Here is a 23,356-nt window from a genome sequence, read left to right as displayed (position 1 = left end):
AGTGATTCTAAATCCAGCATCCCTTCTTTTTTTGGTTTTGCACTCAGATGGATAGGTTGCTTCTGAAGCAGTTTCATACTGCAGCACAGCTTTTCTAGCTCCTCCTGGCAAGGGAATGTGTATGCACTTTCTGAAGAAAACTGTACCATCTAGTCTTGTGGGTGGTACTGATCAACTTAAAATGTGATCATGCTGAACTTGCTGTTCTTCAGCTTTAAAGGAGATTATGTTGTTGAACCCTGATAAGCAGGTAAGCACCACAGTTGCACACTTAATCCCATCCAGTTCACTTTCAGTCCATAAATGACAAACTCATGAGCCAAGATAAAGAGCGTTGCTCAGCACCTGCTGACCAGTGCCTAACCAATCCCCAGGCAGTGACAGCATGGCTGGCCAGCTGCTCCAGATCTATCATTCTATATGACACCAATGGTGTGTGACATCCCTTTGGCCACTTGGGTCAGTTGTGCTGGTTCTGTTAACCCCCAGCTCCTCACTGTCAGAGCAGTGTCAGAATCTGAAGAGTCCTTGGCTCTGTGCAGCACTGCTCAGCAGTAAATAAAACATCAGTGTGTTACTTCTGTTGCTGCACTGCTCTACTGACGCAAATTTTAATAAGTGATGGTGACTACTTAAATAAGTGAAGCTGAGAACTTCATACATGCTATTCTTATCCCATTTGACCCCACAGCAGCCCTCCTACTTAATTCATCAACTGTCATGTTTTTTTTTATATACATGTATTTACACATTTCATAAGTGATTTTTTTACTTAGTTAATTTCTCTGCTTAAGCCAACTGAATCTGAATAAAGCCAACAAATCTTCAGGCTAATGTGGACTCTAAAATATGTTGGAGTTATGTACCATTTCATAAGGAATTCAGTCACTATCAGACTGAAGTCTGCCTTACAGAAAGCTCAAAATTTGAGCAGTTCTTGTCTGACTGACTGCATTCCTTCTGAAATATGTAAATTCCAGCTGAAAGTCTCTTTCAATACTGGTATGCTGCAAATTCTGAGCAGCTCTTTAAATGTAAGCCCACTTCTGCTTGCCAGCCTGTACTTCTACTCAGCAGAAATTAGGGTGCCTTTTTGCTTCTGCCAGACCTGGTGGGTGCTTCAGTCTGCTTTGTGCTGCTTGGTGCCATTCTTTTTGCTACTCTTCCTAGTGCTGGCACAGTGGGATACTGTCAGGTTAGAAGTGCTGAAGAATTAAGGAAATGTGTAAACAGGAGATAACAACAGATAAAAAATTTCACAAGATTAATCTAAAACTACATAGAGAGAAATGACGTACAAATACACAGTATATCTAGACCTATCCAAATTTGCATTGTGATCTATACATACCAGTTCTATAATACTATATATAGAATATATATATTATAAAATATATATAATATAGTATATATATTATACTCGTATAATACTATAAATAAGTGTAACATGTAAGTATATATTCTTGCATATTGCTCATAATTGCAGTAGATCTGATTACTTATCTACAAATGTTTCTTGGAATTGATAGTTTTTTGGTGTGTTTCTATAATTCTGATAAACTTTCTACAAGAATTTAAACACATTAAATGATCCCTGGATTCTTTAGACTTTCTCTACACCTGTAACATCTTAGGAACCCATAGGTCCTTGATACTAGCTGGAAAATAGGTTATCTCTGCAATTTTGTTTTGAATTTTCTTCAGCACTTTTTTCTCCTCACAGCATGAGAATCAGATCACACATTGTAATAAAAAATACATCCAAGCACAGTAAACAACAACAAACCACAATGCAGAACAACAATAAAAATGAGAGCAACAAAAAAACAATGCCAAAATTTGGGGCTGCAAGGCAATACCTGCTGAAACAATATCAGTAAGGGGCTTTCTCTGTCCTATGGGAAAGATTGTCATTTCTTGAATGTACTGTATGCAAAAAAACCCTGTCCTTCATCCTCAACTAGCGAGGACACAAACCATTGAGCTATTGAGCAGACAACATGCTGACCAGGAGTTTGATGGAGATGATTCTGCCCCTGTATTCTGCTCTCATAAGACCCCAGCTGAATTACTGCATCCAGTTCTGGGGTCCCAACACAAGAAGAACATGGAGCTGTTGCAGTGGGTCTAGAGGAGGGCCACAAAGATGATCAAAGGGCTGGAGCAGCTCCCCTACAAAGACAGGCTGAGAGAGCTGGACCACTTCAGCGCAGAGAAGAGAAGGCTCCAGGGAGTACCTTATAGAGGCCTTCCAGGCATTTTGGACTACAGGTGAAAAAAAAATAACATTATAAAACAAATACAGTGCAGTACCTGGAACTATCTGTACTTAGTCTTGCGATATTTGTCCAGCATTCAGTTTTCTTATCCAAATGCAAGCTTTGAGCTTAATACAAGTATTTTTGAAGTCTACTCCATAACCTACATTATTCCTACCTTAAGATTTGTACATTGTTCTGTTCTTTGATTTTCTCCTATATGAGGTGTCAAGAGAAATTGGAGTTGTGTGTTCCTGTTCTTCAGTTGTGGTCCTGTGTAAGATATTAATCTGCCTTAAAAAATAATTAAAATACTGTTAAATTAAATGCACTGCCAGATAACTGATCTGATTGATCAAGACTGTATTGACTGAATACTTCACTGTGTCATACCAAAACCAGATCATACCTGAGAAAAGAGTATGGAAGAAGAAATAGCAGAGGTTGGAAAAGGTAAATAGAGAAACTCAGAAAACAGTGGGGAAAAAACAGTGTCCACCCTTGCTAGATAGTAATCTCAGTATTGGAACTAAATTGTTTTTCCACTTTTTTAGTCATTGTAGGTAAGGAGAAGATAGGGCATAATCCATAACAGAAAGATTAAGTCATTTGTCTGGTTCGACAATAGATCAGCGGTCAGAAGAGTAGATAAATCACGGCCTTTCAGGTTCCCACTTTTGCAGCCTGTTATTTTCAACAGCTGCTAAAGTGTACTTAGGTGTTCATAGCACACAAAGAGAAATGGGAAACTCACAAAACTGTATTCTTTCAGTTATTTGATTAAAATAGTTAACTGGGAAAAAAAAAAAAAAAAAGAAGAAGAAGAAAATAAAACTGTTTTCCTTTGTAGGATTTTGAACTAAACAATGAGCTGAAAATGAATGTGTTAAATTTGCTGGAAGAAGTTTTGAGAGACCCTGACCTTCTACCACAAGAAAGGAAAGCTACTGCAAATATACTGAGGTAAATATATTTCTATAAAGTTCATCTGTCCATAGCACGTGGGATATATATGAGAACATGTATTATAGAATTCACATGATCTGTTTTCCTCCAGAGTGTTTCGTTTTGGAATATTAGTAAGTCTTTTATTTGCTGTAAGGCAGAAGAAATTTGAAGCACGTCATCCAGCAGCAAACAGAGCATATGATCAGGTTTATTTGTAGTGATTATACACACATTGCACATATCGTACAATGGGATCTAAAGAACAATTAACTAAAGTATAATTTGGATATTTTCAAAATGGACTAGGAGAATCTCAGCCATGTCTATTATGAGTAATATTTTAAAATTCCCGTGTAACTTAAGTCTACACAGACATCAGGTATCAGACCGTTCCAAGTTTTATCCAGAAAACTGTCAGTTAAAAATCCAGCAGCCTCTGGTTCAGTCTTTATGTGGTAGGGAAAAGTGCTGTCTAGTAAAGCAGGAAGACCATTCACTATAAAACCTTGAAGAACTCTTATCTCAGTAATGAGCAATCAGTGCTGCTAAGCTCCTGGGAGGCTGTTGATAGTCTGATGTGTCATGACACAGTCACTAGACCATGCTTGCACTTTCCTTTGTGTTGACAGTTGTGTCTTTACTACTTTGGGTAGCTTAGGGAGAGAAATTCTTGCTTAATTAGTGCCACAGCGTAGAAGATCCTTAAACTCCTGCATAACCAGAATTATTTAACTTGGGTTTGAAAACACTTTATTTTGAAATTTAAGGTTGTTGTTAGAGAGTTGAATGTCTAGTCATGGCAGACAAAGCCTTATATTTATCACTGAAAACAATTCATTATAGTGTGAATGTTTTATAGTAGCATTTTTTCATGTAATTTATTCTATGTTACCAAGAAACTGCAAACATTTAAGAACCAAATAATTACTAAAATAAGACAATGAAAAAATGAAGATAAACCTATTTTATGCCCAGTATTTTCGTAAGTATTCTGCTGGAAAGCTAACAAAGATGCAATCAATGCTATGTGTCTGAATTTTATAAGAACATTTGACAGTTTTCCCCATCAGATATTCACGTGATAAAGAATATCAAAAGAATAACATTAAGTTGCTCATCTGGTGAAAAGAAAATCAAATTGGAGAAAAGAAACAAAGTTCTTAATATAAGCAGTGTGTGTTAATAGGATCCTACTTCATTTTTATGTAAATAGAAATAGATCGTTTTGTTAATGAATTTGTGTGTGCTGTTATTCAATGTAAAAAAAAGAAGTTAATTTCATGAATTTCCTTGGAAGAAACTACAAGAAAAGCACAAGAAAAGAGATTAATGCTCATAGTGGAGAAAGTTACCTCAAGATCTTTAGCTTCTTGAGATGTGAGTGTCCCAGACAAAGTAGTGGAACAAATTTGTAAACCTGCAGGTAGGCTGTTATCAGTTTCCTGTATCCAGTTTCAAATTAGCCAGTTTCCATTAGATGTTACATCCAAAAATGAGGTGCTGGTAATTAAGTGTTAACTGTGAGTTGCCCCCAGTTACATCCTGTTATTCTATGAAATGGTGAGTATCCTATTCTTCTCTTTGCTTTTTAGTAATTGCTACTTCAGTATTTAAACATATTGTATATGGTAGTGGCTGTTCTGTGATTTTCAATGGTACTTTTGTGAAAAAGAAAAAAGTTAAAGTCTTTAAGAAGTAAAAGTTCTGCATATTAACTTTTTAAGTGATGAATGAGTAGAAGAGAAAAGGACTGACAAAAGAAAACGATACTTGTAAATTAAAATGCTAGTAACAATGAAAAATGTAGGCACAGAAATTGAACAGAAATTATTTTTAATTAACTAATTTAAAGTATGTTGTAAAACAGACTCTTCTATAAAAGTCAATCTTTCATAGCTGCTGTCCAATGTTTGTGAGAAATATCATGGCACTTTACAAGAAAGCAAGTAAACTACAAGTAAGATGATCTATTCAAGATCTTAGTTAAGAGTTTCCTTTGGAAACAGGAAGAGAATGAAAATTTCCTGAGATAAGGTCTTCAACAAAGCTATCTTTCATCAGGGTTTGCAGGTGCACACCCTCATCCTATCAGAATCTTCAAACAAAGGAGTTTGATTATAGATTTCATCATATATAATGGTCACAAGTATTTGGTTTCAACTTACAAACTAGCACTAGAAAAAAAGACATTGGTGGCTCTGCACATGGAGCTGAAAGAGGCGTGAATGCTCTACTTGCCTTCAAAATGAGATATGAATATTAGGCTTTGACTATCAGTGATTATCAGAAGCTGTACATTACTTTTCAAGACCAACAATGTTGCATCCTGAAACATTATGATTAATATTTCCTTCCATACTGCCTAGCCAAACTCCAGTAGACATCATTGATGCAGTGTTGTTGTCTCACGGGTCCAGTACTTCTCTGTTCAATTTTCTGTGGTAACCGTGTTCCTGATTTTCCAGGAATGGGAACTGCTTTGTGACCTTGTGAGAAAGAGTGTGTTGGAGCAATTCTGATTTTGGATGAAAATCATTCAGCTAGGATGTAGTACTCAGATGTGTCATGTGTCTCATTCTTTCACTAAGAGAAGGAACTCTGGCTCTCAAATCACCTTAGGAAGATGGGTTGTGTGCTAATTAGGAGCAGTTTCTCTGCTTTTGCACTATAGTTACTCTCAAATATATGTTCTCAGCTAGTTTATATGGTTAACAGAGAAGAGGAAATTATAGGACTTCAGAAGTAAGCTACAATTTCATTGAGTTTTTTTTGTGTATAACTGTAGATCTGTGGTAATGACAGAAGGTTGTACATTCCTTTGTTTTTCTACAAGTCTTCATTTTTATTGCATGTTGTTAAAAAATGAGTGCTTATAAGCTTTAAAAAAATAATAAAATTGCTAGTCCTGTTCAGTTCACCTGTTGTCACACGGAGAGTGAGCATAGGCTTCTGGCTGCCTCTAGAAGCATGACCTCAGGAACAGTAACAGATAGGTCTCCCTCTGGTTCACCAGTTTCTCATCTTGTTAGTGGATTCACAGGTCAAGCCAACTCCAGACTGTTCTTTAGAATCTTAACTTTTAATAATCCAAATATAAAAGTGAGTCATGGGTTCAGTCAGGGATTTTTCTGGACAGCTGAAAAGTTGCTCGATTTTGGAACTGGTTTCATGAAGAATGAGAAACCAACAGAAGCAGAAGAGACATCATCTGAGTGTCTGCATCCTGTCTGATAACATAATTATATAAACAAAGTACATATCTAGGCTTTCTACCACTAGACAAACAAAGAAAGCTTTCTATGTTTGCACTAGGCTCAAAAATATAAGCACTGACTTTTCCTGCGGAGATCATAAGACACCTTCCTCTCTCTGACAGTTAGAGAATATAAGCACTGACTTAAGGAGGATATGAATTCCACCACTGATGTCTGAAGGACAGGCATCCAGAGTCTTTCTTGGTGTAGAAACTTGTAGAGGTGTTCCAAGATACTGTGCTCCTCTTGAGCTCAAGTACCCTTGCTCTGGGCAGATTCTGCTCAGTCCATCACCACCACATAACTCCACATGGAAAACTGTTATTTGTTGGGTTTTCTTCAAGGTGTGGGGCTCCCAGCTGATATTACTTAAGAGTTCTATAAATTACCCACCTAGAAGAATTTTTTACTGTTAAGACAGTTTGAAGACTTTTGATGTCATATTTTATATGTGAAAGCACAGATTTATGAGAAGGTTTTGATGAAACTTGATGATTCCCCCATAGTTTGATCATATTTTGAAAGACTTTTAGAGTCTGCACACAAGTGTATGCCGTGGGCCATCTCCTTAAAGGATATTGGATAGAAATGTCTCGGCTGAGAGACTGATGCAGCCTGTGAGTTTACATGTGTATATGCAGGAATGCATTTCTTGGAAAGTCAGTTCCTTTTAATCATTTTTGTTAGCAGATATTGGAGGAGGAGGTAAGAATGGTTTGTATTCCAGAAGCATTGTGCTAAGCTCTAGGAAAGATGCAGCAAAGAAACTGAATGGCAAGGAAAGTGTTTATGAAAAATACTGTACTGGTTCGTGCCTTCATGCCTTTAGTCATCAGAGAGAACAGCTGGTATTTCTTTCACAAAGGGAAATTTGGTGAATGGACTAGCAGGGTTTCTCTGTGGAGTAGAAGAGCTTCCTTTTATTCAATATTATTTTAGAAAGCTAGGCAAACATACTGAAGTATGGTTTGCATGAGATTTAACCAGCCCTTTTTAGTATCCCCTGAAATCTAGATGGCATTTCAGCAACGATGAGCCAGGAGAGTGTAAAGTACTGCAGCAGATAACTTGGCTGGTGAATAGTCATATGTGGGATAAAAGAAGCTCAAGAAATACTTTCTACTTCATATTCCTCGGTATGAATGTAAATGGAATCCAGGAATATGTGAAGGTCAAAATTTGATCTGTGATGTATATTCTACCCTGTATGATCTCACCAGACAATACATTTGAGGCTGTATAATTTACTGCAGATTTTAAAATATTTAAAAAAACTTTGTATGTGCAGTTATAAAAATAAAAGACGGGTGTTTTGTAACACATTTTAGAGTTTTATGTTGAAATTTATTTGGGCTGGTCAAGCATGAAGAGTATTTGAAATGACAGAATTTTAATCCTAGCTTCTAGGTGCTGGAATTAGAAGGTTATTTCCCACCTATTTACTTTCTTCATTGATAAGAATTATACTACTTCTGGTATAAGAATAACCACTGAGTTATCACTCCATTCAGTCCTGCTGAGATATTGTTTCATAGTCATGCAACGTTTCCATAGCTCTGCTTTCTTTTGAATCTATTTTCGTGTGATCCTGAGGTGCTTACCTGATTTCCTGGAGGTATTTAATGGTAACTGGCCAAGCAGAACTGAGGAGCTCAGAAGTGCTCCTAGGCCTCTGTTGAAATTAATTGTTCCAAGGCCAGAAACAGTGCAGACTGAAATGGAAGCTACTGCTGTTGTTATTAAGAAATAATTTTATTTGGTTTAGAGAGAGGTGATGTCCTCTGAATAGTTAAATATGGAACATTTATGGGTAAAATAATTTTTTTCCTGAGCCATCTCTGTAGAGTAAGGGTTTAAAAGTCTATATAAACACTGTGCATGTCATAAAAGAAAAATCAGGAAGTAAAAAAGGGAAAAAGTAAAGTATCTTAAGCCTTTTGAGCATCTCATGTCTCTTAATTTCTATTAAGTAAATAAAATCTTTTCTGTATATCTCTACTAACCTAGTCCTCCAGTTTGGCAAACTGAAAGGAAACAGCAGCAGCTAACAACAGAAGAACCTCGTTTACTAAGCAGTGATGCTTCCTCCCCACCCACATAGCACAGATTCCATATTTTGAACTCACTGCTGAAGACTCTAGGCAATAGAGTCCTTTTCTTTCAGTCCTTTCCCAAATGGCACAAAGCTTATCTCTACAGAGCACAGAAAGAGGAGCTATGAGAAAATATCTTCTCCAGTGCTCTGTTCCATGGAACAATCAGTGAAACTGGATCTTCTGTGAAAACAGTTGTCAACTTGAAAATTCAGTTGATAAATACTCTGTCTTCTGCAGAAAACTTGTCTCAGTGATTTCCAGCCGTATTCAAGTTTTGTTTGAGTCTGTACTTCTCAAATGCTTTATCAGAGTTCTTGATTTGGACTCGTACCATGTTGTCTTTGTCCTGCTATGATGTTCAGGTCTGGTAATAATACTCCAGTTGAAATTTAAGCAATGCTAATGGAGTAGAATTACATGTTATCTGTGCTTTATATACAGCAATCTTGAAAGTCGAGGTGTTACCTGACTTTCTGGAAATAATATTACATTATGAAATAAAATCCCTGAAATCTTTCAATCCCTGTTACCTGTTCTTCATATACAGCAGTCTTGCAAGTCGAGGTATTACCTGACTTTCTGGAAAGAATATTACTTTATGAAATAAAATCCCTGAAATCTTTCAAACAGGATTCTCCTAAGACTGATGACTCATTAAGTTCATCACTGAGACTGTTTGCAGGCTAAATAGCATACATAAAAGGAGGGGATAAGATCTTAGAATGATGTACTTCGTTAATACTTTAAAGAGAGTGGGCTTAGGTAGATACTTGTTTTTTCTGCTGGGTTCATTTTTGACCTATTATTCAGAAATAACATTACAGGGTAATAATCATAGGTTCTACAGGAGAATTGGAAACATGGCTTAACACTTCTGTTACTGAAAGCACAGTATGCACATGCTACAAATAAAATCTGCTGTTTGTTGTCTGTTTTTATGCTCAGAGTTCTTAGAATAGATCAATGAAAAGGATAGTCTGGTGCCAATAAACAACGTTTCCCAGTGAATCACTCTTTCATGCACATCCATAGTACTCTTTTCTTCTTCAAAAATGTTGATTACTGAAACATTTCTCCAAAATATCATTTAGGATGCCATTTGTAACTCAAAGAAGAGGCTTGAGATGCAGTTCCTCTCTGTAACTGGCATTGTAACTAACATAGTGCTGATATGTGATTTTATACACTATATTGAAGTCAGAAAATTAGTTTTCAGGTCCATTATTATTATTATTTTCAATTTGTGTCTTCAGTTGCAATCTAAGAATTTATGTTAAGTGAAGATGCTTGCCTGTCTCAGAAGGTTTCTCTTAACCTTAGGTAATTTTCTTTATATATGAAGTTTGCTGCTTATTTTTTTAGGGCACTTTCTCAGGATGATCAAGATGATACCCATTTAAAAATAGAGGATATCATTCAGATGGTAAGTTCTATGATTCCATGATTCATCTTGAAATGTAAATAAGCCTATAGAGATATAGCATATGTAAGTCACTAAATTGTATCACTTCTTCACCTTTGCAACTCAGTACAGACATAATATTCTTTTTATTCTTTTATACCATGGATGCACATTTCAGTTTAGAGAGAGAATTTGGTGCTCATATCAAAGAAGGTTAGGTCAGATCTTAACAATTAATGATGTAATGAAATGTAATGAAATTAATGATGTAATGAAAAACAAAACAAACAAAGTGAGAGATGAATATATTTGAAGTGATAAATACCTGCCATCTCAGCCACCATCAAAACCTTAGTTGTCTTTCACTGATGAGAACTGTCCTCCAAACTTTACAGTCATCATCATCAACTAAGTGTTGCTACAACTACGTGTGTGAGCAGTGAATGATTCTGTGGAAAGTGGTACAGAATGTATAGACTCTAGTTAACGTGCCTACCTACTCAGAACTTAGCGTGTGCCAATTTTCATGTGGGTTTCCAGCCTGATGTTTAACCTCATGTTAACAGTTTTTATTAATTCTTATTTCTCTGTCCCAAATAAGTTAATTACAGTTCTGTACTGAAAATGCATATGAAGTTTTTAATCCACTGTGCTCTGAAGTACTCTTAAATACAAAGAGAGATCCATGCATGTTTTTCTTGTTTTTGCAGTCAGAATGTCCGAAACCAGAGTGCTTTGAGACTTTGTCTGCCATGGAGCTTGCAGAGCAAATAACTCTTTTAGACCACATAGTTTTCAGAAGCATACCCTATGAGTAAGTGTTCTCCTACAGCTGACTGAAGTGAATGCATGGATGTGAATTAACTGGTGCAGTGAATTAACTGGTTCTGGGCACTACACTAATTCATGCTACTGACATCCTGGCAAAGAGATCTGCAAATATAACAGGATGAAATCTATTTACTGCTTTTGTTATTGCTTATGATTCCCCTATAGTTTGATCTTTTTTTGAAAGACTGAGTGGCTATGAAAAAACCTGTGATGAAAGGCTTTGAGCCAGTGAAAGGTGAGTATAGTATGGATGTGTTCAGTCTCTGGAGAGGGAATGTCAAATAGACATTCCTCATACAGCAGTTTGCAATGCATATAATCATGTAAACTGATAAGACCAATTTCAGATAGGGTCAGTGCTGAAAAACTGGAAGATGGCATTAAAACCAGCATAAATATTTATAATGCCTACAGCTTTATTTGTTAGCAATAATAACGTAATAATGAAGTGCTGGAATTAGTGTAGAGCTTTGAAGTTATCTTCTAAAAATGTGAGGTATACTTGAAATACATTCAGGCTACAGTTAAAGACAAAGGCACTGTAATGTGTTCATTGATTACATTTTTGTTTTTGTTTTTTTCTTTCCACTCATTATCTAGAGAGTTTCTTGGGCAGGGCTGGATGAAACTGGATAAAAATGAGAGAACGCCCTATATTATGAAAACTAGTCAACATTTTAATGATGTAAGTACTTACAAATATGGATCACCTTCTAGGAACTCTTTTCACAAAAATACCATTTTTACAACATTTTATAATTTCTAATCTAGCAGTGACTGCATGCTGTAGTCTTTTTCTCAGTACCTTTTAAAATCAATGCATGCAAAGATTCTTCTTTTCATTGATTTCTTCTCAGCGTTTCAATAACTATTAAGTAGACTAAAACGTTTTAAACTATCCTAAACTGTCTTATCACTTACAGAATAAAGTAGTTCTTTTTTATAGTGAAAACGTAAAACCAATTCTATTTAATGAATGCCCTTTGAGTCTCCATCTGTTTGTTCTTAACCACTTTCTGTGAATTTTCCTGGAAGACACTGCAATCAATGTTACTGCTGTTGCCTTGAAGATACAACGCGTTGCATTTCACCATTTCATATGCTTATTCACATCCACTCTCCTACAACAGTGCTCTCAATATATTTTTCTGAATTTATTAAGATATGATTATGATTTTTGTTTTGCATCAGTTGTATTTTCTACCATATGCATGCAGGTGCTCCTCCAATCAGTCATGAGCCATCCCTAACCACGTGCTCTTTCTCCAGTCAGGGTCATCATCATGCAGCCATCATGCAACTTACTTGACTTTGTTTGTATATTCTGGAGGTGTCCTTGTTTCTCAGTGTTGCTTTCTCATGCTGTTTATCTTGCTCTGCAGCTTCTGCTCTGAATAGTCTTTCTTGTATTCCCACAGATGAGTAACCTGGTTGCCTCCCAAATAATGAATTATGCTGATGTCAGCTCCCGGGCTAACTCAATTGAAAAGTGGGTAGCGGTAGCTGATATTTGTCGATGTATGCACAATTATAATGGTGTGTTAGAAATCACGTCAGCCTTGAACAGAAGTGCAATCTACAGACTGAAGAAAACTTGGGCTAAGGTATCCAAACAGGTAAGAAAGATGTTACGACAATCACAATTCCTAAATTTCTCTCATCAGTATTTAGTCAGAGAGCAATGTGTTGTAGGATTCCTCTGATAAATGTTTCTACTTTGCAACTTTTTTTCTTGAAACAAGAAAGTTGTGCTGGTATGTCATGTCCAGGTGTTTTGCATTTAGTGTTTCCTCTTTCTGGTCATTGATTAAGTATCTGTGAGAACAAACTGATTTCAGTGGAATTAGAGCATCTGCTTTAAACGGTTTGGAAGAAACTTAATGAGCAACGTAAATCTCACCTTTCTGCTATTAATAAAACTTTATGATGCTGTAACAGAGTGCTGAGGACAGTACCAAGAACCACTAATAAGTTAGGTAGTATTTGGATAAAGAGTTATTTCCAACCAATTGAAATATCTCTCTAACTGATGTGCAAGAAGTTGGGCTTTTGTTAGTACATTTCCTCCTCAGTATGTTCCTGCAACTATTGCAGAGTACTCAAGCAGCCCAAATAACAAAATCCATTTTCTGGCTGTGCTGTATTCTCCAGTCAGATTATTCTCAGATGTATTTTATCCGTGGCTGCTTTCTTTTGGTTAAAAATATGATAAAAAAAATCCTTCAATATAAACTCTTTGGTAAGAGTTTCCCTTAAAAATAAACAAATAAATAAATAAAGTAAGTCTGGAATTTGTAAATGTAAATGTAAAATGAACAAACATAAAGCCCAACAAATTAATATTATTGCATTGTTCTCCAGTGCTTATTAGAAACATGATCAGAGTGTTTCATCAGCTGGAAGAAGAAGGCAACTGTTTCTGCCTACAGCTTCCTATTAACTGGAATTTCCACCTCAAGTATAACAAATTCCTCAGTATTCTGTTTTCTCATCTGTAGCATATTTAAATAATGAAAACAAAATGTATTTTTCACTACAGTGAAACAAGATTTGCAGTACCTGTATTGTTACTTCTGAAAATGTGGTGAAGATGCAAAGTGAATTACATCTTTAAAAAAAAAAAATCTTATTCCAGTCTTTTACATGCAATGGCAATGATGTTGATAATGTTTTCTCCTTCTAGGCAAAAGCACTCATGGACAAGCTTCAGAAGACTGTGTCATCAGAAGGAAGGTTTAAAAATCTTAGAGAAACACTCAAGAAGTATGTTTACCCAAACACCACACAACTGTGTTTTGTTACTAACAGTGAGCAGCATATGTTATAGCTGAAGTGACCTTGATTAAGTTTTAAAATTAATCTAATGCTGGGTAACACTTTTTTACCTAAAAGCTTTTTAAATTCTTTTTTTTTTTTTTTTTCTATTTGGATTTTTTCTTTTTGCCCAATATCCTACAGTCTGGCACTCTGATAGGTAAATGTGACATCTGCAGAGAATTACTGAAGCAAATTTAACTGTTATTCTGTGCAGTGTTACTTAAAGACTTTTTCACTAAGTTTAAAACCAGGTTTATAAATAAAGATTGTCATTCAGAAACAAGACTGAAAATTTTCTTGCTCCAGATAGTTTAGGGGTGATGAATAAGCTTTAGTCAGAACAAAGACCCTTTACCCCTTTATCTTATCTCAGTAGCCGATGCTCAGAGGAACACAATGCACAGAGCATTGGTATTTCCTCTCCTACACCCTTCCAGCCCTTGTAGTCTTCTGCTCTGGAAAAAGGCCTGTGTATGCACATACACATGGGTATTTGGTGGCCCTAGAAGGCTTAACACTGATGGATAAGAACACCAGCCACTCAGAAGCACATCTATGTGCACTTTAAGTTTGTTCGTACAGTCTGTTTCTGATATCTCCTGTCAGCTGGGACTGAAATATGCTTGAAAGTGTTTTTTGATTCCCAGAGTGCACCAGCCCTTCCTCTTGCTCCATCATATGTTAGCTAAAGGCTACCTGGCTTTAATTTAAATTTGATATTTGATGTCCATTCAGTTCTTCACACATGGAGTGAGAATAACTCAAGTCAGTTTTATGGACAAATGTGATCCACTGCATAAAAGTTCTTCAACTAATGAAAAGTTTGCATGAGCTATGAAATAATAGTTTATAAATTTATTTATGTGCAAATATACTGATTTTTTTTTTTTTTTTTTATAGTTGTAACCCACCTGCTGTCCCGTACCTTGGAATGTACTTGACAGATCTAGCATTTATTGAAGAAGGAACACCAAACTTCACTGAGGAAGGCCTTGTTAATTTTTCCAAGATGAGAATGGTAATTTTTATTTCCTTACACGCTTTCCCAATGGATGTTTAATTGTGAGCAAATTACTGATTTAATTACATCTGCTTTGAAAGTAACCACTAAAACTTAGAAGTGTATTTGCATCATGCATGATAGATACCTATTTGAAAGCAATTGTCCCAGTCTTCTATCACCACCTTCTGGTAAACTGAGGATTTGTATGGTGTGAATTTGTCTCCAGTTTCTTCACTGACAAGTCACTGACAGAAAAAGCAGCTGCCTTAAGCCTGTGAAGGAGCAGCAAAAGAGCAACATTTTTAAATGAGAAGATCAAAGTGATTCATCAGAAAATAGTGCTTACCTTTTTTTCATCATAGAATAGTGCTCACAATTTATTTTTTTTATAGGATCTATTTAAAAAAGCATAACAAAGTTGATTCTTCCCAACTGTTATTTTTATAAAACTCCTTGTAGAGAAGCATGGAAACTTCTCTGTTAATCTCAACTTAATGCTCATGTAATTACTACAGTCTACAGCAGTAACTCAAGGCAAAGATAAAGGAGGTTATTAGTATACAGAGGGGAGAGAAGGTGGATCACTTGAGACTAACTTTACAATAAGTGGTTAACTGAAAGAAGCAAAATCCTTGGAAGCCATTAGGAGATGATCTCTGCACTTCTGTTCCCCAGGTAGTTCAAAAATTTGGCAATATATATATATATATTGCACTACGTGCCTAACTGAAGTCAAAATGAAGTTGTACTCACTAGATTTATGTGTTCTTTTGAAAGATCTCACACATTATCAGGGAAATACGCCAATTCCAGCAGACCTCCTACCGCATAGAACATCAGCAGAAGGTAAGACACTGTTACCTACCAGTGAAACTAAAGCAGTGGTAGCAGTTGGCTGTAAGACGCTGTCACGGGTTAACGCTGCTGTTGTTGAAAGCCAAAATGAGTTCCTCACAGAATCCCAGAATACTGGGATTAGAGGACAAGAGATGACACAAGCATCCACTGATGCTGTGTCCATCCTGAAGTTACTTTCCTCTTGTCATTTATGGGACCTACAAAGAGTTGTCCAAAGTCAGCCTTTGTCTCCAAAGAAAAGACTCCAGAAAATCAACGTGAGCCTTGGTAACCTGGCTAAGGATTTAGTCCTGTGACACTGTTCTTGATTCATAGAGCACTGGTGGTGCAGCTTTATACTGTTACAATGAGATGTTGTGTTTCTCTGAGAAAATGTCAGAGGAACTCAGGCTCTGAAATGGATTGAAGAGAAAAAAAGGGGGATGAGGGGGAGGTTGGGGTGGAAAGCAGAGAAATTATCTGTTTAGCTGTGTTTTCTGCATTTCAGGTCACTCACTACTTACTTGACAAGACACTCATCATAGATGAAGATACTTTGTATGAGCTTTCCCTAAAGCTTGAACCCAGACTTCCAGCCTGAAGATCCAGCTTTGTCTCAGAGTCTACAGAAAGCTTTAATATAATGAACAAAATTGTGCATGCCCAGTCCTAAAGACAGCAAGGGAAATATTGAGAAGAATGCAAGCTCTCTTTTCCAGTAAGAGATACTGAACCTCACAGCATTTCCCTCTCAGGCAACAGAAAATTGCTGTTGGACATGGAAGACAAAGATGCTTTCATCTCTGCATTAAGTGATTGCTATTTTGCAGAGATAATGTTTTGCAGTAAGACGAGTGCATTTAATGGAAAACAAGAAGCTTTCCTGTGAAAGATAACTCATTCTTGCCATCTTACTGTTGACAAATTTAAATGGTGTGAAAGTAAATGAGCAAAATGAGATGGCTCTGATGTGGTCTGTGTTGATGGCTGACAGTGCAGTCACTGAGGAAGTAATGGTACTGGTGTCCTCCTGTGACTTTAAATTAATTGAAAAAAACAGGATCTTAACAGGCATCTCCTAGCCTGGAATGACTCTAAGGTAGCATCTAGTATCTCTCTCCATATCTGCAATTGCTCTAAATGTTTGTTTAATGATATCCTTTATAGAATGTTACCTTCTTTAAATGTCTTATCAGCCTTTTCTAAGGTGACTGATTTTACATATAAATAAATTGTAAATACTTTTTCATTAATATTCTATTAGAGTATTTTCAGCACAGAAAGTAAATAAACTAGCTGAATAGTTGTACACAATTGCCAGCCTTGCAGGCTTCATCTGGGAAGTGCAAGGTTAGGAGCTATACCTGAGACTCGAGAGATCTGGACATGCAGTGAATGGGATGGTTAGTCATGTTGGAATGCAGTCCTGAAAAGGCACTTTATTTTTTCTGCACCTTCAGCAGTTTCTTTGGCAAGTCAGGCAACAGAGCACTTTCTGGACACACTGTGGAGTGTATGTACATGGTCTGCCAGTGGGTAGTAATCAGCAGTGACCATTAGAAGCTGGAATGACTGTTTTGCTTGGAGTTTTTGTTCAGTCATTCAGTGCTGACTCGGCTCTAAAATCATTCATATCAGTGGCAAACTTGGAATGGTGCAAATACATACTACACGTTTTTATTTGAAGTAGTGATTGTCGTTTGTGTAGGGGCACATGTTTCAAGGAAATGTAACTAATGGTAACTGTTTTTAAAGCCTATGCTTTTGTGATATGTGCCAGGTAGGCAGATTTCATTTCTACAGCAAGTTGGTACTTCCTAAAATTTACTGATCATAAGAGGCCTGTTGTAGCTGCATGGCAAGTGAGCTCAAATGCATGCTGTAAAGTACATCAAACTACAAAGCGCTGGTATTAGCACTGTTGAATAACTTGGCTGGAAAAGTGTCCTTACTTTTCCAATGATATTCAGCCAGTTGAAGAAATAGGGCTATATCACTGTATACCTCCCTTAAATCCTCTCAGGGAGATAAATGTTTAAAATGGATTGTGACGTAGGCCTATTTGATCTGACCGTTCTCACTACAGTCACGATGCTTCTGAATGCTTGCAATGAAAAATGGATCTGCCTGGCTTGTGTGCTTTGTCTTTATCTGCACTTTAATTATATTGTTAGTCCAGCCAAGAACTGCAGAGTGAATTAATTCATTCTACCCAAGTGTAAACACGAGCATTTATAAATGTACCTTAGCAACTGTAAGTTTAGTAAAAGTTCTTCAGCACAAGGACCATCTCTTTGTAAATAACTGCATGAGCATACGCCACAAATACTGGGAAGTTCCTTAATTAGAAAAGCAGACAGCAACAAAAAAGGAAATTCCAGAAACATCTAAAGTATTTCTAATGATTGCTGTAGAAAGGAACATGGAAGATATTACTTACAGAAGCTTTTGATTATCAAAACTGTTCTTGTTCTTTTCATTAATGGCTGAGAAAAAGCTGGTTGCATCCCAGTGCATGGTAGAATGAAAAGCATGGTTTGTTTGGACCACAAAACCAGCTTCGTGTGTATTTTCTGCACAAAAACTGATACTGTGTGGGGTTATTTTTGTCAAAGACTTCAAGGTCAGAAAGAAATGTGGGGAATATGGTCCAAAATATGATTTCTTAATTTGGTTTTGTTGTTTCTCTGTTAACACAAAATATGTAAGAACTGTCAGTGTGACTTGGCATCTCTGTTGTGTGCTATAAACTGCTGCTTTATCTTCCTGTATCCCTCTATACCAAATTTCCTTGATGCTTTTAGGGTTACAGGGTATAGTTCTTTGTCTTACTTTGTTCAGTTTGTTGTTTTGTACTTTTGGTACATATACTGGTTCTTCGGAGTTTAAGAACACCAAATACGTTTTAATGCCTGCTGTACAGAGGGGTGGTGCTGTGCTAGTGCTCCAGTATTACATATGGACATAGGCTAGGAAGATGAAGGATTAAAGATGTTTATTTCAAAGGTGCTAAGCATCTGTATCTTTAAATCAACTCAACCACAGTGTGGTTGTTCAGCCCCTCTGGAAAGGCATGTCCTACTTACATGCCAAAATTTACCTCTTGGGTCAGTGGCAGGATTTAGATTAGCATCATTGGAGTAACTTGATAGATATTATGGTCAGAACAGTGTTTGATTCAATGATAAACACTTTAGTAATTCAATTTAATAATGGTTTTGGGTGTGGATTCAGTGTGTTCATTAAAATAGAGGAGGTGGCTGCTCAAAGAACTGAGCCTATATTTTGACATTCCTATTCTTAGCCTGTGTTTGCAATTCTAAATCAGAGCTGGTAAAAGCTGTTGTGAAGTTCAATGCAGTAAGTGCAGAGTGATGTGTTTTGCCCCGCACTCAGGTTGTGTATGTATTTCAAGTGTAAGCATCCTGAGTGCCTCTGCTACAGTACTGCTGCAGTGCTTGAGCTATGGCTGTAGTTAGTAGGCAGTGCCAACCTGCTTTATCTGAGGCTTTGCCCAGTACACCTGTGTAACCAACTAGTGCAGTTATCTGTTTCCATGTACCTCACAGGGGTTGTGCAGCTCCTTGCTAACAATTTCTCTCTGCCATTCCACCACAGCCCTGTAATATAGTATATTGAGATGCAAATCCCATTCATCAGAAACCCCCTGTTTGCCACTGGTGTTACAGGGAGTGTGTTTCCAAGTGAGGATTTCGGCATTTGGACCTTGCTGTCTTTTAGGATCTTGTCCATTGTAGCTTTTATGCCATGGAAGCAGTGTGGACATACTCATTTGGAACTGGAGCTGAAAAAGCCCATATGATTTAGCATTTGTGAGAAAGAGAAAGGCTGAAGCACCTCTCTACTTGCCTTTTAGCTCCTCAGCACTGCTGCACCAGTGAGATGCAACAGCAGTTCTTGCATTGCGAGGGGGTTGTTCACTTCAGTGCTCTCTGGATTAAAATGCCTCAGGGCGCATGGGCTGGCTAGCTGCAAAGGGGATAGCATATTTCACCCACTGGTTTCTCAGTGGGCACATCTGCCAGCAAAGTCCAGGAGAGTTCTGCAGTATTTTTACTGCACAAGTAGCATCCCAGAGTCAGCCTGCAGTCAGCTGGGAACCTGGGCAGCAACATGGGCACTGCCTCTGTACGTGACTCCAGACACGTGTCTCACACTGGTAGGGGGTTAGAGATGCCTTCACCCCAGCCTTCATTCCCTCCCTTCTCCCTCCCCTTCCCTGCTCAGCTCTGCAGTGTGGTTCATGGCACTCCTCACCAGCCAGTGGATGGAGGCCGTGATCAGACATTGTGTGGAAGCAAAGTGAATCTGTTGAATTTACTGTTGCAGTGGGTATGTTCTGTTCCATTCTTCCCGCTAGTCTTGTAACATGCAAACATGCCGCTTAGTAGCAAGAGATTCAGCCAGGACTTATAGCTGTCTAAAAGCAAGAAAGAAATCTCTGCCCTCTTTCTGCTTTCCTAGTTCTTGCTGCTGGTTGTTGTTCTGTAGGGCAAAAAGAAACCTTTTATTTAAAAGTATTTATTAAATTTAGTCATGTTGATTTTGATTTGAGGACACTTTCATGAACCCAATCTTTCCTTAATTACCATTATTTATTTTAAGGGATTTTTAAAACATTGTTTTATTTGTATGGAGATTCAGTCATTCTTCCTTTCACTCTTAGCAATGACATTGAATTTAGATATATAATTTAAAATTCTCTCTGATAGAGATATTTTTACCCGTTCATAATTGCTTTCATTAAGGGCAAAAAAATCCTTCAGACCTCATTCAGACACTACGTTAGGCTTCACTGAGAGCTTTTCATAAGTACGTTTTTGGGGATCTGGCTCTCAGCTATTTGCCTGTTAACAGTTTTTGCCTCCAAAGGTCAAATGTCTCTGCGTAGTTTGCTTTATGTCCAATATGCTGCTCACCTATGGTGGTTTTGTTGTACCTTTACTTTTGCAATTGTCTCTGAATTTCTGTTCTTTAGGTGAATAGATGTATGTTTATTTGACAGATGTACCTATATCTAACTGCTTGTTGCACATCCAGGTGTTTTTGCATGTATTGTAACTTATCTTTTACCGGAGGTTATTGCTTTGTATTGTTAGTAAGGCATAACAGGCAGGGTGTTGTGCCTGTGCGCTGATTAAACTTTTTTTTTTCCTGAGTTTGAAGAGTTCTTACTGTTTTCTGTTTGCTTTTAACCCCGGGTCATGAAAAAGTGGGATCTTAAACACACCACAGCTGAATTCAGACAAACAAGAGGTAAGAATGGACAAGCCATTAATAAGGAGAAAGTCAGAGAAAAATCTGAGTGCTTGACTTTGAATTTGACTTTCTCCATTTTATTCTTTGCTCGTTTATGCTGCATTGCAACTGCTGTGGGCATAATGGAGATGGAAGCTGATTTTTAACTTGGAGCAAAGAATTAAACAAATTTCATACAAACCAAGACATGCTGATCCATGGCAATGTGTAGTGGCAAAGTAACTAAATTAGACATGGAGCAGACTAAACAGGACCAGCTGCAGAACTCATTCTCCTTCGGCTGAGGAAAACCTCTGTACTTCCACACCTCTATTCTCTTTGTACTCCTATAGATAATTACAAGGAGCTGGAGTTTAAATAGCATTTCAGAAGGTGTTTAATGACTTCCTAGTTCAATATAATGTGTTTTGAAACAAGAAGCAATTAGTTATTGAAGTAGAAAATAGCATTGTCCCTAACATCTTTCTCTTGTTGCTATGTTGTTGACCTTTTGACTAAACATCCCAAACCTTTTCTTGGCTCCTGTTCTGCTCTGGACTTAAAGGTCATAAAGCCACATACTCAACACAAGTCAAAGAAAACAGGTTTGTAAGTAAGTTTGCTTTCCTTTGTTGAATTAAATTGGATGGAAAGATGCCTATTAAATTTTCAGTGTTTCACATGAGAACTGGAGCTGACCTGAAAGAGCAGCTTACTCTTGAAGATGTCAGATGTTTTCATTCAACAACAAAAAAACTTAACCTGCCAAGCAGCTCCTTTAAAATGTCCTGGCTTTCTTGCAAGGTCATTTTCATTTCAAGTTGTTTTCCCTTCAATTTTAATTGTTTCGTTAAGCTTAAGTTGGCTGGTTTTATATTTTTCTCTTACTGCCATAATCACAGATTGTTTAAGAAGTATTCAGCAATGAGAATGCAGCTTTCCACTTCTTAATATGTTGCAGGAAAGCATGCAGTAAATATTCTCCAAAGTGGTAGACTCACTGTAATAGTCAAGGAATCCAACTGCATACTGCCTTTTGAATCTTGAGAATGAAGAAAGAGAGGGAGGCCATCAGATGCCATTTGAAATCATCAACTCTGTAAAGAAAAACCTGAGTTGATCTTGATTGAGCAAAAGTAATGAACAAGAGTCATGAAGGCTAAGCTATACCTTGGAAGCTGAGTTTAAATATTCTGGTCTTATATTTGTATGTCCTAGAAGAAATAAAATTTGATAAGAGCTTGAAATTTCAGGTTTCAGTGAGCACTGAAACAATCCCTGGTGTCTGTTCCAGTTCCTGACTGCCTGAGCCAAGCCTGCATACTTGCCTTGCTAAGTGTTCTAGCAGAAGCTATTTTAAATTTGTTTTCCTATTGGTAGCAACTCCCCTGTGTAAGCTTAAGACCAGGCACTGGTCTGCCACAGTCGCTAACAAGTTGTGCACGTGGCTGCATGTTGGGAACGAGGCAGTGATGCTGTTACTAAAGACATATATTCTCTCCCTCTGATCTTCCTGGAAGCTGCTCATTTATTCAGACTGGGAACCAGTTTGATTTTACCTTTCTAGGTCCTGAGTATGTTTCACATAAATAAAAACTACTCTCTGTTCCAGACAAAAAGAAATCACAAAGTCCTAACAGTCCTTTGTATGCTCTCATAAGTCAGTCCAAACAGTCCTTTTTGTGTTCTTGTAAGTCTAAATATTTTATTTATTCTTTTAATTAAAATATCATTTCTGATTGAATATGCATTTGAAAAGAGGACGCTTTTCTTCCCTCACAGTGCCTGCTGGAAATGCCATCATGAAAAGTATTGAATCAGGATGGTGGAAAGATGGAAGGTGTCCGGACTTTACAGATTTGAATATGTTGGCTGTGCTTCTCTTCAGAATTCCCTCATAATCTCAGAATAGATTAATTTTTCCATTTATTTATTGGTAATTGACATAATCATTTTAATGTAAATGCAGCATTTTGCAGTATCGTTTTATGAGGAGAATAAGAATCTCCCTTTGAATGTTTCAGACTCAAACCTTTATTTAGGGTGTCTTGTGAAATGAAAGCAATGGCTTCTATCACTGTCACCAGCTGGCCATGCAGGAGGGACAGGAGAAAGAGAATTAAAATTGTCTGAAATGAAATTACTGCTCTTTTCAAACATGAATCTACATGAGACTATTTCTACATTCAGCCTTCCTGCTCTGGTCCAAAAACCCGCATTGTGGAACTCTGCAGTGCACGATGGCATCAAATAGCATGATCAATTTTTAGACAGTCATGAAGGTCCCGTGATTCTGTTGTAAGGATTATGAATATTCCTGCTTTCCCATAGGGTCAGGCTCATTTCTAGAAAAGTCCTTTCTCCTCTCTTAGACCAGAAAGCACTTTGCTAATTATAGAGAACCTTTCGTATAGAATGTGGTGGATGTCCTGTTGAGAGCAACTTTAATAACCTAAAATAACTAGGGTTATTTTTAACTGGTTGGCTGGATCCAATTCAACTTCTTATTTAACAGATATGTATTAGCACTTAAAAGTAAGCTGAGCAGCCACAACTGTAGGAGGACTACTCTGGGCCAACTCGAGCACCTGGTCAATGGAAAATTTTTGCCTCTGCTTAGCACCAAGTACTTGCTTAAATTCCATCAAATT

The 23,356-nt window shown here is 37.2% G+C and overlaps 1 protein-coding gene across 2 annotated transcripts in view; it reads left to right on the top strand.

Moving 5' to 3' along the window:
* Window positions 1–20,625, top strand: part of RASGRF2 (Ras protein specific guanine nucleotide releasing factor 2) — a 112,284-nt gene extending 91,659 nt beyond the window's left edge. For both annotated transcript variants that reach the window (XM_015849798.2, XM_015849797.2), the window contains exons 19-27: window positions 3,109–3,221; window positions 9,919–9,979; window positions 10,669–10,772; window positions 11,390–11,474; window positions 12,208–12,405; window positions 13,473–13,552; window positions 14,507–14,624; window positions 15,387–15,455; window positions 15,955–20,625. In XM_015849798.2, the coding sequence (XP_015705284.1) occupies window positions 3,109–3,221; window positions 9,919–9,979; window positions 10,669–10,772; window positions 11,390–11,474; window positions 12,208–12,405; window positions 13,473–13,552; window positions 14,507–14,624; window positions 15,387–15,455; window positions 15,955–16,047 (921 nt within the window). In that variant the 3' untranslated portion in view covers window positions 16,048–20,625. The remainder of the gene's footprint in view (window positions 1–3,108; window positions 3,222–9,918; window positions 9,980–10,668; window positions 10,773–11,389; window positions 11,475–12,207; window positions 12,406–13,472; window positions 13,553–14,506; window positions 14,625–15,386; window positions 15,456–15,954) is intronic.
* Window positions 20,626–23,356: the final 2,731 nt, after the last annotated feature.

Source organism: Coturnix japonica, chromosome Z (genome assembly GCF_001577835.2).
Source record: "Coturnix japonica isolate 7356 chromosome Z, Coturnix japonica 2.1, whole genome shotgun sequence".
Classification (NCBI taxonomy): domain Eukaryota; kingdom Metazoa; phylum Chordata; class Aves; order Galliformes; family Phasianidae; genus Coturnix; species Coturnix japonica.
The sequence above is the reverse complement of the archived record's forward strand: the minus strand, read 5'-3'. Positions and strand labels throughout refer to the sequence as shown.